Source organism: Spea bombifrons, chromosome 3 (genome assembly GCF_027358695.1).
Source record: "Spea bombifrons isolate aSpeBom1 chromosome 3, aSpeBom1.2.pri, whole genome shotgun sequence".
NCBI lineage: Eukaryota > Metazoa > Chordata > Amphibia > Anura > Pelobatidae > Spea > Spea bombifrons.
Genome location: NC_071089.1, coordinates 121,515,298 through 121,531,947, shown reverse-complemented (window position 1 = coordinate 121,531,947; position 16,650 = coordinate 121,515,298). Strand labels below are relative to the sequence as shown.

Below are 16,650 nucleotides of genomic sequence, written 5' to 3'. Positions count from 1 at the left end.
AATGCCGGTCTGAACCATGTCTTCCCGCGCGACGTATTAAGTACCCACACCATGTATAATTTGTTGAAGGAGCGATTCCCTTGTATTATTTGTAAGCAGTACCACTCCATGTATCAGAAATGCTGAACAATGTGTGATCTTACTTGTTTATCCAGTGTGTTAATATATGTTCTCCTGGAAACTGCTCAGCCCAATATCTAAGCCAGGTCTCGGCTGGCCCCGGGAAAGCCGGCACCCTAACGATCTGATAATAAGTGGTCCGAGGTCCCGGCGGAGATAATGAATCTATCCAGAGCATTAAATCAGTCACTCTCCGTGAAATCACTGTCCTTACATAACTTTGTGCTTGCAGATAGGCGATCCATGGCATCCTCACCCTGGGATCTCTGTTTCATGGCCCTCTTAGGAAAGTCGGTAAGACTTGAAATCTTCCAGAGACCCCCTGTCTCCCATTCTGGAACCGGGGGTTATCAATAAAGGTGAGGTGTGGGGTGTATTGCCATTGCAGGCCATGTTGCAATCGCATAAGCATACCTGGGAACTTCTGGGCTCCGGCTACCCGGAGCTTACCCTTTGCGGGACGCGGCCAGGACTGCACACTGACGTCAGTGGGCGGTCCTGTGCCATCAGTGGGCGGTCTTGCGATGTCGGTGGGAGTTCCCACTGATGTCGGGGGCATTCCTACTGACGTTGGGGGCGTTCTCACTGATGTCAGCAGGAAACACCCCCATTTAGTAAAAATGGGCGGGGAGCAGGGCGTGTCAAGACCCCGCTCCTGCAACCCGGAGAATTTGGGTCTTGACCTGGAGAAGCGGCGCTGAAACCCAGAGAGTTCCCAGGTATGCTCATAAGGGGCGATTTGTTGTAAATTTTGAGGTTCGGTACGTCGAGGCCAAGGTTAGTCTGTCGCTTCTGTGATCGATTTAAACAAATTCTAGGTTTACGGTTATTTCAGAGGAAGAGATTGAATTGCCCATGTTGCCTGATATTTCAGAGGCACCAAAGATGTCCCCTTATTGTTGCTCAAGCTCATTTTTAACCATATTTCTGTTCTTACAGATGACGGTTATCAGCATCCAAAATAACATTTCTGTAGTGTAGTGGTTATCACGTTCCAAAAAAACAGCAATTTTCAAGCAACAAAGAATGCAAGCAAGGTGCTGGTGTACAGCAAGGGGTATTAGTGGCAGGAAGAGGGAGGGGGTTCTGCCCCTTTACAGATCTCTGGTCAGGCTTCACCTAGAGTAGTGGGTACAGGTCTGGAGACCACATCTACAGAAGGATATTTACATTCCATAGAGAGTTCAGAGGAGGGCGACTAAAATGGGGAACAGCTTTCAGGATAAAAATTATCAGGAAAGACTGAGGGCATCCCCTCGGCGTGGGGGAGAGAAGAGAGAGTATAGGAGTGGAGATGGGGCAGAGAAAAAGGGGATAGGAATGAGAGCTGGGAAGAGAAGAGAGAAAGGGGATGGGGATGAGAGATGGGGAGAGAAGAGAGAAAGGGGATGGGAATGAGAGATGGGGAGACAAGAGAGAAAGGGGATGGGAGTGGGAGTGAGATAGGGGGGGAAAGAGAAGATGGCATGGCAGGGAGCCATTTAAATACATAATGGGATTTTACACAGGAGGGAAGTTTATTTCAAACAAGTGGAAGCATAGAGGCCAAGAAGCTGCCTACCTGCCTCTCCAGAGAGTACCTGCTCTGTGCCAAATAACAGCCATTCATTGTCTCCGGTATGTGAGTGCAGGATCTCAGGTTAGGAGTCAGGGAAGGGAAGGGGTTCCTTTGGATTTGTGTCCAGTAGATCTAAAAGCTTTTTAATTAGGACCGGCACAGGACACAGTGTCACAGAGCAGGTGACGGTTGGGACCGGCAGAGGACACCAAGTCACGGAGCGGGTGACGGTTGGGACCGGCACAGGACATCGAGTCACGTAGCAGGTGATGGTTGGGACTGGCAGAGGACACCGAGTCACGAAGTGGGTGACAGTTGGCACCAGATACCGAGTCACGGAGCAGGTGATGGTTGGGACCGGCACAGGATATAAAGTCACTGTTTGGGTGGAGCTCCAGGGCCTTCCACCCTTTGTGTATGTTAAGGGTTGCTGCGACGTGCACCTGCAAATTGTACATCACTGCGGCAGCTGTCGGTGCTATAAAAATAAAAGATTCTTGTAACAGTAATGGCTGCTGATTATCGCATCCAATACAGGCTGTGAGGTTACCCTAAAGACAGAACGGGGCCGTCACCTGCAAACGCGGCATCCGGAAAAACGCGTGTCCGCTATTTATTTAGAAATAGCAGTTTAAGTAAAAGTTTATGTTTTCCAAGTAAATTGCCAGCGTGGCTGTGAGAGGCCCAGCTACACACCCCAGGGCTGTGTCCAAAACAGCTGCAGCTTCTACCTCAGCACCAGTGGTGGTTCACGAAGGTCCCCAGGGTTCATTCATCATTGGCGGTTGTCTCTGTACCCCTCTTCTTCCCCAGCGGTACATTGCAGACCGGTACAATGTTATTAGGGGCAGTAGACCTGCAGGCTCTGGGTATATGTGAGGTGGGTTTACCAGGTACAGTTTTATTTGTATTATAGGCCTGCAGTCAGTCCCTGCCATGCTGCTCCAGTCCCCGGGGGTATCTAAGGCAGGCTCCCTGGGTGCAGTGCTATCATAGGCCAACTATCTGCCCCGGGGCTATCCGAGGCAGGCTTCCTGGGTGCAGTGTCATTATAGGCCAACTATCTGCCCCAGTCCCTGGGGTATCTGAGGCAAGCTCCCTGGGTGGAGTGTTATTTTTAGTAGTAGTATTATAGGCCTGATGTCTGCCCCTTTCACCCCAGTGCCCGGAGCATCTGAGGCAGGCTTCCTGGGTGCAGTGTCATTTTAGGCCAGCTATCTGCCCTGGTCCTCAGGGTACCTGAGGCAGGTCCCTGGGTGCAATGTTATTTTTAGTAGTAGTATTAGAGGCCTGCTGTTTGTCCCTTTTGCCTCAGTGCCCGGGGTATCTGAGGCAAGTCCCCTGGGCGCAGCTGTATGCACATGGCCTCAGTCATTGTCAGGTACCACAATCTCTATGGTAACCGCGGGATAACCACGCCCCTCAGGGAGCCCTAGCCTCGGGAGACTACCACGCGCTGTGCACCCCGGGGAATGTAGTTCTGTCACAGCCCATCGACCCAGAGAAGAGAAAGACCAGAACTACAATTCGTTTAGACCAATCAGAACGCTCACTGTGCAGTCTATCTAGCCTGCTAAGCGTTGTGCCCGCTGCTGGTTGGTCAGCTCCGCCGCCGCTCTCGCTGTTAGTCCCGCCTCCCTGTGTCTCCGCTGTGTCAGGCTTGTGTGAGAGGAGTGTGTGGTTGCCCAACCCGGCCCATCCTTTGCCAAAGCTGCAGGAGCCGCGCCACAGCCAGCACCGAGCAGGTAGGGGCCCCGGGCCACTCACACCCGCACACCGCAGGGCCGTTCACTGGGATGGGGGCTGGCGTTAACCCATTAATTGCTGCGAGTGGCATTGGCAGTCATTGCTCGGCTGCAGGTTGACATTAACCCATTCATTGCTGGGGCTGACGTTAGCCCATTCACCATTGGGATGCGGGCTAGCTTTAACCCATTCATTGTTTTGATGGGAGCATTTCATTAACCCATTCATTGCTTGGCTGGAGACTGGCATTGACCCATTCCCTGCTGGGGCTAGCGTGAACCCACTTAATGGTTTGTTAGAGATAGGTGTTAACCCTTTGAGTGCTGCAATGGGAGACGACTGAATTAACCCTCTGCCATCCCCAGCAGGAATGAACCACCTGCTTATATAGTAATTAACCCTGTGTGTGCTGTACCAGTCACACGCATTAGCCCTTCCCATGCCTCCTGTGTGCCATGAAATGCTCTTCTAGGTGATGTAAAGAGGCATTAACCCATTCAGTGCTCAGCTATGATAATAATAGAATTAACCCTTGCTATACTGCACCGGGAGCATTGGTGGGGCGCAGGTGCCCGGGAATGGTGCCCGCTGGGCGTTCTGGATCCTGACAGTAACCCCTCTTGTTGTGCCAGAGGTCAGCTGGTCAGCTGTGGGGGGGGGGTAATTGTGAAAGCCCCCTCGGCCCGTGCGCTGAGAGGCCTGTGATAATGGACGGGTGGGTGGGGGCCGTCAATCCGGCACAGCCGGGTGGCTATTCTTTGTTGAGAAAGGAGTGGCGGATTGTGGGGCCCCAGAATACAACAGAGCAGCTGCTTCCGCACGGCTGGGACACGTTCAGTCATACGTGACACGCCAGGCCAGAGGAGCCCGGAATCTGCCTGCTGTGAGCGCTTAGTGGCCCTCAGCCTCGTCAGACGGGGCGCCGTCACTGCGCAACCAGTCTGTGACGGGCGGCAGAATACCCCGGCTGGCATCGCACCCACCCCACCCCACCCTGGAGAAGGTGCGGCGGAGAGCTATGACATCATCGCTAGATCAGCGACATGCTGGAGGAAATGCAACTCTTATCAACCCCAGGCGGCACTGCTGTCCTACAAGTGAAAGCCGTCCGGCTCTGACACGCTCATGTACACGGTAACAGTCTGGGAGCGCTTTTGGGACACGGCGAGGCGACGCGGTCTCTTTTTGGGACACAGCGAGGGGTCGCGGTCTCTTTTTGGGACACAGCGAGGCGACGCTGTCTCTTTTTGGGACACGGCCGGGTGACGCGGTCCCTTTTTGAGACACGACGAGGCAGTGCGGTCTCTTTTTGGGACACAGCGAGGCGACGCGGTCTCTTTTGGGCCGTGGTTGGCATTAAATGGTGTTAAGGAGACTTCAGTAATGCGGCTCATCGTATCCCGCCGGTCCTCGCCCGCTCTCTAAGGACCTTTTGGTTTAATAATAGCGAGGAGTGATTCCCGGGGGCCACCGGGGGCCGTGCGTGAAATATTATTAGTGTCTGGCACAGTCTTTCCCCTCCCCTTATGTTTTCCAGAATAAACTCCTCTGCAGCACTATTTTTTCCATCATTCCGCCTATTTCTGGCGATGGGAGCGTGAGAAAGTCTGATGATTCCGGCGTCTCGCTCCCCGCGCGGCTCGGTGTCTGGGAATGAGACAGGGGATCGGGGTTCACTCTTTTGCCGCTGGAATCCCGAAACGTCGCCCCGCAGAGAGGCTCCTAACGGGAGGCGAGCGGGTACTGTGCCCTGCCGGTAACGGGAGCGCCGCCGCGGTAATAATACTGCGCGGATATTAGAGAGTCACACCACAAACGTCGTTATATGATTTATCTATTCATCCAGTGCTGTACAGATAGCAAACGGGGCTGGTCTAGCAAGCTGACAATCTAGGAGTGGCGTGCAGGAGAAGCACCGGGTAGAGAGGTGATAGGGGGGAGAGGACGGGTAACAGCCGGGAGGTGCCGACGCTGGATGGACTCCAGCTTTGCCACTAATGAAGATCGTACGTTCATGTTTTTGGGGAGAAGGCATCTGGGAAGCTGACTCTGTGCATGCGCTGTGCTGAGAGACACACCGTGCGTCCGGTTACCGGACCAGGTAACCTGTGCCCATCGCGGCCCCCAGCCCATGACACCTGCAGCCCATTGTGCCCCCAGCCCATCACACCTACAGCCCATCACACCTCCAGCCCATCGCGCCCCCAGCTCATCACACCTACAGCCCATTGCGCCCCCAGCCCAACCCAGGGCACGATTTCCTGCCACCCGTCAGTGAATGAATCGGACGTGGCAGGAATTGACAAAATATCCATGGGAATGTCCTTCATTCCCCGTCTCTGCCGGCGCTCTATAAATAAACGTAATGTCTCTGCCCGGCTGGATTTCGGGCATTTAAAGGCCCCTGGTTTCTGTACCATCTTTGAGAAGCGGCCACTCCTAGTCACAGAATAATGAATTCCTCTGATGTACACTAATGCCTAAGACAGGAGCTTCCATGGCTGGGGATTATGGGAGTTGTAGACCGGGGCCCTTTGAGTGCCGGAATGGATGAACCTGCTTTTCCACCGGCAGCGGTGACGTTATTGGGGGCGACTGGCGCATACACGCCCGGGGTGGGGTATAAGATGCCACGGCCGAGTCACTGAGATAACCTCATCTGTCTCATCTGATGATCGGAGGGGGTGAGAATCCTTCCCCCGGCCCCCCGCGGCTCCTCATTCTGTGCCGGAGCAGAAGGCTGCAGTCGCCTGGCGTTTCCTGCATCGCTCGCTGTGTTGCCGGAGCGATGGCTGCCGGCCGGCGATAGCTGATGCTGTAATGCAGCCCCCGTCTGGAGCCTGCCAGTACATCCATAATGTCTGTTTGATCTGTAATGTGTGATATATATATATAAAATATATATAACACACCCGATATATATAATATATATAACACGCCCCATCCTCCAGAAGCTAGAAAATGGTTTTGGGGGCCCTAACTCCCATGACACTCAGCCCATACAGAGGGGGTGGCATGGCTCTGGTACAGGCGGTGCTCAGGTGCTTTGCGTAACCGTGAAGTGTCAGGGTGACTTTGAGTCTCATGGTCTGAATGGGCCAATTCTCAGGGTTTTTACCCTAGTCTCGGGGTGAAGGGGCAGATGCTTGTGGGTCACATGGTCTGGAGCTGATCCCTTCATATTCTCCTCTGGTTTAATGATATCTGATCACCCCAATGGGTGCTTTGTCTCTCTGCTGTATCACAACTGGAATCCCTGCTTGAATACAGGTTTCTCAGGAGCTGATGAATTCTCAATCATGTAGAGAAGGTCAGACAGCCGGAGCGACGTGATGTGTGGGCCGTTTTTAGGCTGGCAGTAGTTGGCGCGCGGGACGTATCCCCCGATGGGCGCTGTCTGATCCTGCGCATTCCCTTTCATTCCTCGAAGCTTCCAGGCGGCAGCTGGCAGGTCGCCCGTCTCGGTTGAGCGGTTTGATGGCCCCTGCGCAGTCAGCATTGAAGGGCCGTGTGGCTTCCGCCTGTTCTTTGTGCGGATGGATCGCGTCGCTCGGACCGACTTCTCATAAACCTCCCATCGGTTCAAAGGCCGGGACCCCTATATCTATATTATCGCTCCGCGCTCTATGGCTTCAAAGGACCGTTCCATCCTAAACCAATCATTCCGTCTACATCCATCCCAGTAATATCTGCCCCAACCAGCTTCGCCCAGGGCACCGGCTGCTCGCCGTCAGTGGTCTGGTACTTGGCTTTGGGTCTGACTCCCAGATCGGATGTCCTTCTACCCGCTGTCCGCGGAGGCTGAGTCAGGGGCCTATGAACCGCCACCTTGGGGGCTCTGTCCTGGTGTCTGGTAACCGGTTACGTGTTTGGTGGCAGACCCCCAAAAGGCACATTTCAGTATTAAATGGCGTCCGGGGGACATTGACATTGGCCCCCAGGGGCCCTTTTTCCATAACAAACAACCCCAGTTTGGTTTTCACGCGGCTCATCTTCCTTCATTAGCGCTGTTACCTCCCTTATGGTATTTGCTCTGATTAATGCATTAGCTGTATTTCGGGATATCCAATAACATCCCGCGTGTGTCGTCTCTTCCGGCAGCCATGCACGCCAACGCAGCCAGCGTCCGGATCCTCATTAAGGGCGGGAAGGTGGTGAATGACGACTGCACGCAGGAAGCCGACGTGTACATCGAGAACGGCATCATCCAGCAGGTGGGGAGGGAGCTGATGATCCCTGGTGGGGCAAAGGTGATCGACGCCACGGGCAAACTCGTGATCCCCGGGGGCATAGACACCAGCACCCACTTCCACGAGACCTTCATGAATGCCACCTGCATGGACGACTTCTACAATGGGACCAAGGTGAGACACTTTTATATGTACAAATATATCTGTCACATACATCTACCTACAGAGCCTGTCTAGGACATGCAGGTGCCTATAATATATAAATATAACTAATTTGTCTACCTAATAGATGAAGTATCTGTGTATATCGCACAACCCTGCAAACGGGAAAACTGCCTTCCTGACTCTGAAAGGGTGTCTGATAAGAACTAATCCCGTCCTTATAACCCGCTATATCCTGTATATTCCTCATATTATATATTATATACTCTCCGGCCATATAACTAATCCCGTCCTTATAACCTGTTATATCCTGTATATTCCTCATATTATATATTATATACTCTCCGGCCATATAACTAATCCCGTCCTTATAACCCATTATATCCCTGTATATTCCTCATATTATATATTATATACTCACCGGCCGTATAACTAATCCCGTCCATATAACCCGTTATATCCTGTATATTCCTCATATTATATATTATACACTCTCCGGCCGTATAACTAATCCCGTCTTTATAACCCGTTATATCCCTGTATATTCCTCATATTATATATTATATACTCCCCCCCCCGTATAACTAATCACGTCCTTATAACCCGTTATATCCTGTATATTCCTCATATTATATATTATATACTCTCCCCCCGTATAACTAATCCCGTCCTTATAACCCGTTATATCCCTGTATATTCCTCATATTATATATTATATACTCTCCCCCGTATAACTAATCCCATCCTTATAACCCGTTATATCCTGTATATTCCTCATATTATATATTATATACTCTCCGGCCGTTTAACTAATCCCGTCCTTATAACCCGTTAAATCCCTGTATATTCCTCATATTATATATTATATACTCTCCGGCCGTATAACTAATTCCGTCCTTATAACCCGTTATATCCCTGTATATTCCTCATATTATATAATATATACTCTCCAGCCGTTTAACTAATCCCGTCCTTATAACCCGTTAAATCCCTGTATATTCCTCATATTATATATTATATACTCTCCGGCCGTATAACTAATTCCGTCCTTATAACCCGTTATATCCCTGTATATTCCTCATATTATATAATATATACTCTCCGGCCGTTTAACTAATCCTGTCCTTATAACCCGTTATATCCTGTATATTCCTCATATTATATATTATATACTCTCCATCCCATATAACTAATCCCATCCTTATAACCCGTTATATCCTGTATATTCCTCATATTATATATTATATACTCTCCGGCCGTATAACTAATCCCGTCCTTATAACCCGTTATATCCCTGTATATTCCTCATATTATATATTATATACTCTCCGGCCATATAACCAATCCCGTCCTTATAACCCGTTATATCCCTGTATATTCCTCATATTATATATTATATACTCTCCGGCCTGTATAACTAATCCCGTCCTTATAACCCGTTATATCCCTGTATATTCCTCATATTATATATTATATACTCTCCGGCCGTATAACTAATCCCGTCCTTATAACCCGTTATATCCTGTATATTCCTCATATTATATATTATATACTCTCCCCCGTATAACTAATCCCGTCCTTATAACCCGTTATATATCCCTGTATATTCCTCATATTATATATTATACACTCTACGGCCGTAAAACTAATCCTGTCCTTATAACCCATTATATCCTCTATATTCCTCATATTATATATTATATACTCTCCGGCCGTATAACTAATCCCGTCCTTATAACCCGTTATATCCCTGTATATTCCTCATATTATATAATATATACTCTCCGGCCGTTTAACTAATCCCGTCCTTATAACCCGTTAAATCCCTGTATATTCCTCATATTATATATTATATACTCTCCGGCCGTATAACTAATCCCGTCCTTATAACCCGTTATATCCCTGTATATTCCTCATATTATATAATATATACTCTCCGGCCGTTTAACTAATCCCGTCCTTATAACCCGTTAAATCCCTGTATATTCCTCATATTATATATTATATACTCTCCATCCCGTATAACTAATCCCGTCCTTATAACCCGTTATATCCTGTATATTCCTCATATTATATATTATATACTCTCCGGCCGTTTAACTAATCCTGTCCTTATAACCCGTTATATCCTGTATATTCCTCATATTATATATTATATACTCTCCATCCCATATAACTAATCCCATCCTTATAACCCGTTATATCCTGTATATTCCTCATATTATATATTATATACTCTCCGGCCGTATAACTAATCCCGTCCTTATAACCCGTTATATCTCTGTATATTCCTCATATTATATACTCTCCGGCCGTATAACTAATCCCGTCCTTATAACCCGTTATATCCTGTATATTCCTCATATTATATATTATATACTCTCCCCCGTATAACTAATCCCGTCCTTATAACCCGTTATATCCCTGTATATTCCTCATATTATATATCATACACTCTACGGCCGTAAAACTAATCCTGTCCTTATAACCCATTATATCCTCTATATTCCTCATATTATATATTATATACTCTCCGGCCGTATAACTAATCCCGTCCTTATAACCCGTTATATCCTGTATATTCCTCATATTATATATTATATACTCTCCATCCCATATAACTAATCCCATCCATATAACCCGTTATATCCTATATATTCCTCATATTATATATTATATACTCTCCGGCCGTATAACTAATCCCGTCCTTATAACCCGTTATATCCTGTATATTCCTCATATTATATATTATATACTCTCCGGCCGTATAACTAATCCTGTCCTTATAACCCGTTATATCCTGTATATTCCTCATATTATATATTATATACTCTCCTGCCCGTATAACTAATCCCGTCCTTATAACCCGTTATATCCTGTATATTCCTCATATTATATATTATAGACTCTCCGGCCCGTATAACTAATCCTGTCCTTATAACCCGTTATATCCTGTATATTCCTCATATTATATATTATATACTCTCCGGCCGTATAACTAATCCCGTCCTTATAACCCGTTAAATCCCTGTATATTCCTCATATTATATATTATATACTCTCCATCCCGTATAACTAATCCCGTCCTTATAACCCGTTAAATCCCTGTATATTCCTCATATTATATATTATATACTCTCCAGCCGTATAACTAATCCCGTCCTTATAACCCGTTATATCCCTGTATATACCTCATATTATATATTATATACTCTCCGGCCGTATAACTAATCCCATCCTTATAACCCGTTATATCCCTGTATATTCCTCATATTATATACTCTCCAGCCGTATAACTAATCCCGTCCTTATAACCCGTTATATCCCTGTATATTCCTCATATTATATATTATATACTCTCCCCCGTATAACTAATCCCGTCCTTATAACCCGTTATATCCCTGTATATTCCTCATATTATATATTATATACTCTCCAGCCGTATAACTAATCCCGTCCTTATAACACGTTATATCCTGTATATTCCTCATATTATATATTATATACTCTCCTCCCCGTATAACTAATCCCGTCCTTATAACCCGTTATATCCTGTATATTCCTCATATTATATATTATATACTCTCCGGCCGTATAACTAATCCCGTCCTTATAACCCGTTATAACCCTGTATATTCCTCATATTATTTATTATATTCTCTCCGGCCGTATAACTAATCCCGTCCATGTAACCCGTTATAACCCTGTATATTCCTCATATTATATATTATATACTCTCCGGCCGTATAGCTAATCCCGTCCTTATAACCCGTTATATCCTGTATATTCCTCATATTATATATTATATACTCTCCCCCGTATAACTAACCCCGTCCTTACAACCCGTTATATCCCTGTATATTCCTCATATTATATATTATATAATCTCCGGCCGTATAACTAATCCCGTCCTTATAACCCGTCATATTCCTGTATATTCCTCATATTATATATTATATAATCTCCGGCCGTATAACTAATCCCGTCCTTATAACCCGTTATATCCTGTATATTCCTCATATTATATATTATATACTCTACCCCCATATAACTAATCCCGTCCTTATAACCCGTTATATCCTGTATATTCCTCATATTATATATTATATACTCTCCGGCCGTATAACTATTTATATATATATATACAGTATATGGATGTTCCCCGCACACAGCTGCAGTGTAGATCAGTAATGAGCTCCAGGCTGTTCCGTCTCCCTGGGATCGCAGTCTGTTCCGTTAACAAAGCCTTTTGTTGGGTTTGTTTATTGGGACGCTGTGCTTGCGCGCGGACCCCCGGATCATGGCCGGTTTCCAGAAAATGTTATGAATCAGAATGTTTTTCCAGATTGCGGATGCCAGTCCCGTTATAACTTCGTCATATATGTGGTGTTAGACCATTCAGCGTATTTTCACGTGTTTATGTAACCGGGTTCCGTGAGTGGTGACCACGTTCTCCGAATGGAAGTAATTCGGGAGAGCAATGTTTAATGTTATTGCCGGTTTTAATGTTATTACGTTAAGACAGACTGGGACCGGAAGAGTTTACAATCTACTTTCATTCCTGGTAATGAACCCCCCCCCATCTCTCACTGAGCCTCCCTTCCTATTCCTCCCCAATACCAGCGCCTTTCAGGGGGTCTTCCCCGTATCCATGGTAACCCCCGGCCTCCCGAGGGACCAGCGCGGTGCTTTGTCCTGAGAACGAGGCATTTGTATTCCGGAGTGAGCGTCGGAGACGATCAGACAGCGGCACGCGGGGAGACAGACGGATTGGAGAGGCGATAATAAACCTGCGTGGCACGTATACCCCTAGCGCTTGGAATATCCTGTAAATGCCCCCCGGTGGGGTATAACCCCCCGAAGGCTGCCGTCGGTGTCGCGTATACTCCTAGCGCTTGGAATATCCTGTAAATGCCCCCCGCTGGGGTATAACCCCCCGAAGGCTGCCGTCGGTATCGCGTATACTCCTAGCGCTTGGAATATAATCTAAATGCCCCCCGCTGGGGTATAACCCCCCGAAGGCTGCCGTCGGTATCGCGTATACTCCTAGCACTTGGAGTATAATCTAAATGCCCCCCGCTGGGGTATAACCCCCCGAAGGCTGCCGTCGGTGTCGCCTATACTCATAGGGCTCGGAATATCCTGTAAATGCCCCCCGCTGGGGTATAACCCCCCGAAGGCTACCGTCGGTATCGCGTATACTCCTAGTGCTTGGAATATCCTCTAAATGCCCCCCGCTGGGGTATAACCCCCCGAAGGCTGCCGTCGGTATCGCGTGACCGCCGTTAGAGGTCTTTGTTACGTTATTATTCTGTGTCAGAGGTTAAAGTCCCGGCCCCCGGGGTATTTACCCGCTTTCTATTCTCAATAAACGCCGAGCTGGAGTAAGAGTAAGGGGTTAATAATAAAGTAATAATAATTTCCTGTGATGTCATCCTCTGGTGCCCCCCCCGATGTTGTTAGTAAATAACTCCCATCACTCCTATCACTACAAAAGCTGCATGGCTCCTCGTGACGGTAATGCACATCATGCGGTGACGGTAATGCACATCATGCGGTGACGTCACGGCGACGCGTCCCCCACAGATCGGCACGAAATGGATCCAAACGCTGACCGTGTTACCGGAAACGTGTCCATGATATACAGGGGTCAGTATGGAGCTGTCCATAGGGGCTGTGCTGAACGTTACTGATCCTTATACCATTATATAGGGTCAGGGATCAGTATGGAGCTGTCCATAGGGGCTGTGCTGAACGTTACTGATCCTTATAGCATTATATATGGTCCGGGATCAGTATGGAGCTGTCCATAGGGGCTGTGCTGAATGTTACTGATCCTTATAGCATTATATACAGTCAGGGATCAGTATGGAGCTGTCCATAGGGGCTGTGCTGAATGTTACTAATCCTTATTGTTAGGGATATTAATGAGACAAAATAGGCAAAACCAATATTTTATCACACACGCAAAATAACGACGCTACCAAATATTGTAGTACCACATCCACAATATTAATTTAGGGAGATACCCTATATTTTATCTCCGATCCTAAATCCTTTCAGATCGCCGAAAATTATAATTCAAATTAGATATATATCACAACGATAATCAATCAAAAATATTATTTATTGTGAAGGCAATTTATAAAATCTATATATGAGTCAAACAGTGCAGAATACAAAATACAAAGTTCTTAAACATGTCAAATTGCAGTATATCCAAATACGGTATATTATCGAAAGTTATCAATATGAATTAATACTTTATGAGTCTAACACACAATTAATTTCCATTCCACTCAGCAACCAAAAATTGATAATAATCAGGGCAGTAATAAAAATATCACTATCTCTCTTATATATTAGTTCAACTAATATGACAAATTAAAATAATTTAATAATGTCTAAGAGTATTTAGTGAAGTTCCTAATAGATGCAAATAATGTCAAACTTCATCTACAGGTAAAAATACCTTTTCATTATTGTTATTATCACGGGTTATAAGCTGCAGTCTCACAAGCCGCCATATACAATAATGCCATATATTATTTCCCAGAAACAGGGAATTCTATATGAAGAAGACAAAATTCATCTCTATTCAGAATAATAAAACGATTATATTTACCACCACTTGTTGCTGTGATCCAACTGGTCCTTGTAGAAATTAATCCAGGTTCAGTGGCAAGAAATTGAATGGAAAGAATATCACTTTAGGTTAGAACTCAAAGTAACTCCAAGAGTGAAATATGGTGTCAGGATCTTAAAATTCCAATTCTCTGCGGTTTATTTGGTGAATCAGCCCGTCCGGGTCTATCTATCACAGGGTCAGTTCTTTTAAGGTCCGTTTCTTAGGTGAGAGTCCTTAATTATTAAAAACCTTAGCTTTTAAAGACAGGGCTTATTATCATAGCCTCCACCTCTTGATTGGAATTCTCCAATCATAACAGTGGGTTTTACCCATTAAAATTAGGATTTCTACTCATATTTACACCATTGTAATTTCTTACTTTACCTGTGAGAGACGCTCTGGTCTAAGAATTAACTTAAAACCATTACATATGTGTTTGGAATTTATCCTTGGTCACCCTTATCACCAGGTGTTACCTCCTAGATAGTAACTCAGGACTTGGTAGTCTTACCATGTATCCCCCATACGAATTCACGTTCCCAAGGATATGCAGCGTCTACTCCTTAACTTTCTCATGGAAGATGATATTAATTGTATCATACTTACTGAAACATCTATATACATGAATACTTCTTTGTTCTCAATTATAGAGAGAACAAGGACAAAAAGAAATAATCACTACATGATTAAGTAAAATAAAATGGCTCTGACTCCATTTTGTGTTCATGTAAAATACAGAATATATGGAATACATGTTTTCTATGATAAAATATCTGACATAATCCCCCCTTTAGATTATGACAAAGCAAGGTCTAGTTTGCTTTAGAATGATCTAAACAAACGTCAGATGGCTTATTAACGACTTCAAATCATATTGTCCGACATGGGACTTGCAGGGGTATAATGCACAGATTGGAACACTTTTGCTCCTGTAAGAGAAGTCATTAATGAAAACTTTACAGTAAAAACAATTAGCCATATAAGAACTGTTACAATCATCAAACCAAAAATAATGTCATTGTAATATGACCAATCCACATTGTGTATGATATTGGTATCTTGTTCCGTGTACTTATAGGCATCAACAGAAATATTATTCTTCCTGATAGACATCTGTATTGTATGGTTAGGCTTATGGTCAAGCAGATATTGGAGATCAGGATTAATGGGAATGTCAAGATTTTGAAACGCATCAACCATTTGAACTTCCCCTTCCCAAACATCGGTACCAGCAGGGTACAAAGTAACAGTGCCTACAGTAATACGCGAGTCCTGGGGTACCTTGATGAGTGACACAGGAGATGGCAAGGCTATCACCTTATTAGTCACTTGATCTCTCCGAAATATACTCATGTTTTTGTACAGAGTACTGACCAACCACCTATCTTTTACCAAGATAGCATGTACTGGAGCATTATCACCAGTTTTTGTCATAGTTACTTGACACTTTTCAGAACCGTGCTTAATATATTCAATTCCACATAAAGCATTGGTAGAATCGTATATAAAAGGATTCCCGTCACACTGAAAATTATTGTCCTTAAATTTAACACATTCTGTCAAAATAGGTATTGAATACCAATCTGGTACCCATGGTTGAAAAGCCAACACAGCAGGGGTTTGGATTTTGACATGTATCTCATCCTTCCATGTTCCAACATTATGTATGGTTTTCAACTGAAAAATGTTTCGTGGGGTAACATACGGGATTGATAATAAGAAACATATTTCCATTCTCTCTGGATCAATATAAAGAGGAAGAGCACTTCCCATTTCATAGGCCAGATTTAGTTGCATGGGCTCCACGGTATTGCCATCGACTTTTGTAATCATTTTACGAACGATATCGTCTGCAACAAAATATAAAGGGATGTGTCCTCTGGTTAAATCAGTCATTCCAGATTGCACTTCGTCCAAAAATGAAGTTGTGTGGAATATTATCGGGTCGTGCATAGACAAAAGTTCACGTTTGAATTGTTCATGACTTTGGTGCAGATTAATGGAGTGAGAGATTAATTTGGAATGCATATTCGTGGTTACAATGGTATCATTCACCATAACCATTAAATCCACGAGATACTCTCTTTGTCGTTCCATTTCCCGATGAATAGCATTGATTTCTCCTTTTAAGCCTCGAATTTCGTTCTCCAAAGTTTGAACAGAAACAGCGTTTGCGGCAGACATACCGGTTGCAACGACGGCACCTATGGCTGTACATACCAAGGCAACAATTAAAGCAACAAGAA

General features: G+C 45.5%; 1 protein-coding gene across 1 annotated transcript in view; it reads left to right on the top strand.

The window, feature by feature from the left end:
• Window positions 1-3,361: 3,361 nt before the first annotated feature.
• The window catches only part of DPYSL5 (dihydropyrimidinase like 5), a 30,503-nt gene continuing 17,214 nt past the window's right edge, over window positions 3,362-16,650 (top strand). Inside the window, exons 1-2 of the mRNA XM_053459002.1 lie at window positions 3,362-3,423; window positions 7,526-7,788. Of these exons, the coding sequence (XP_053314977.1) occupies window positions 7,528-7,788 (261 nt within the window). The 5' untranslated portion in view covers window positions 3,362-3,423; window positions 7,526-7,527. The remainder of the gene's footprint in view (window positions 3,424-7,525; window positions 7,789-16,650) is intronic.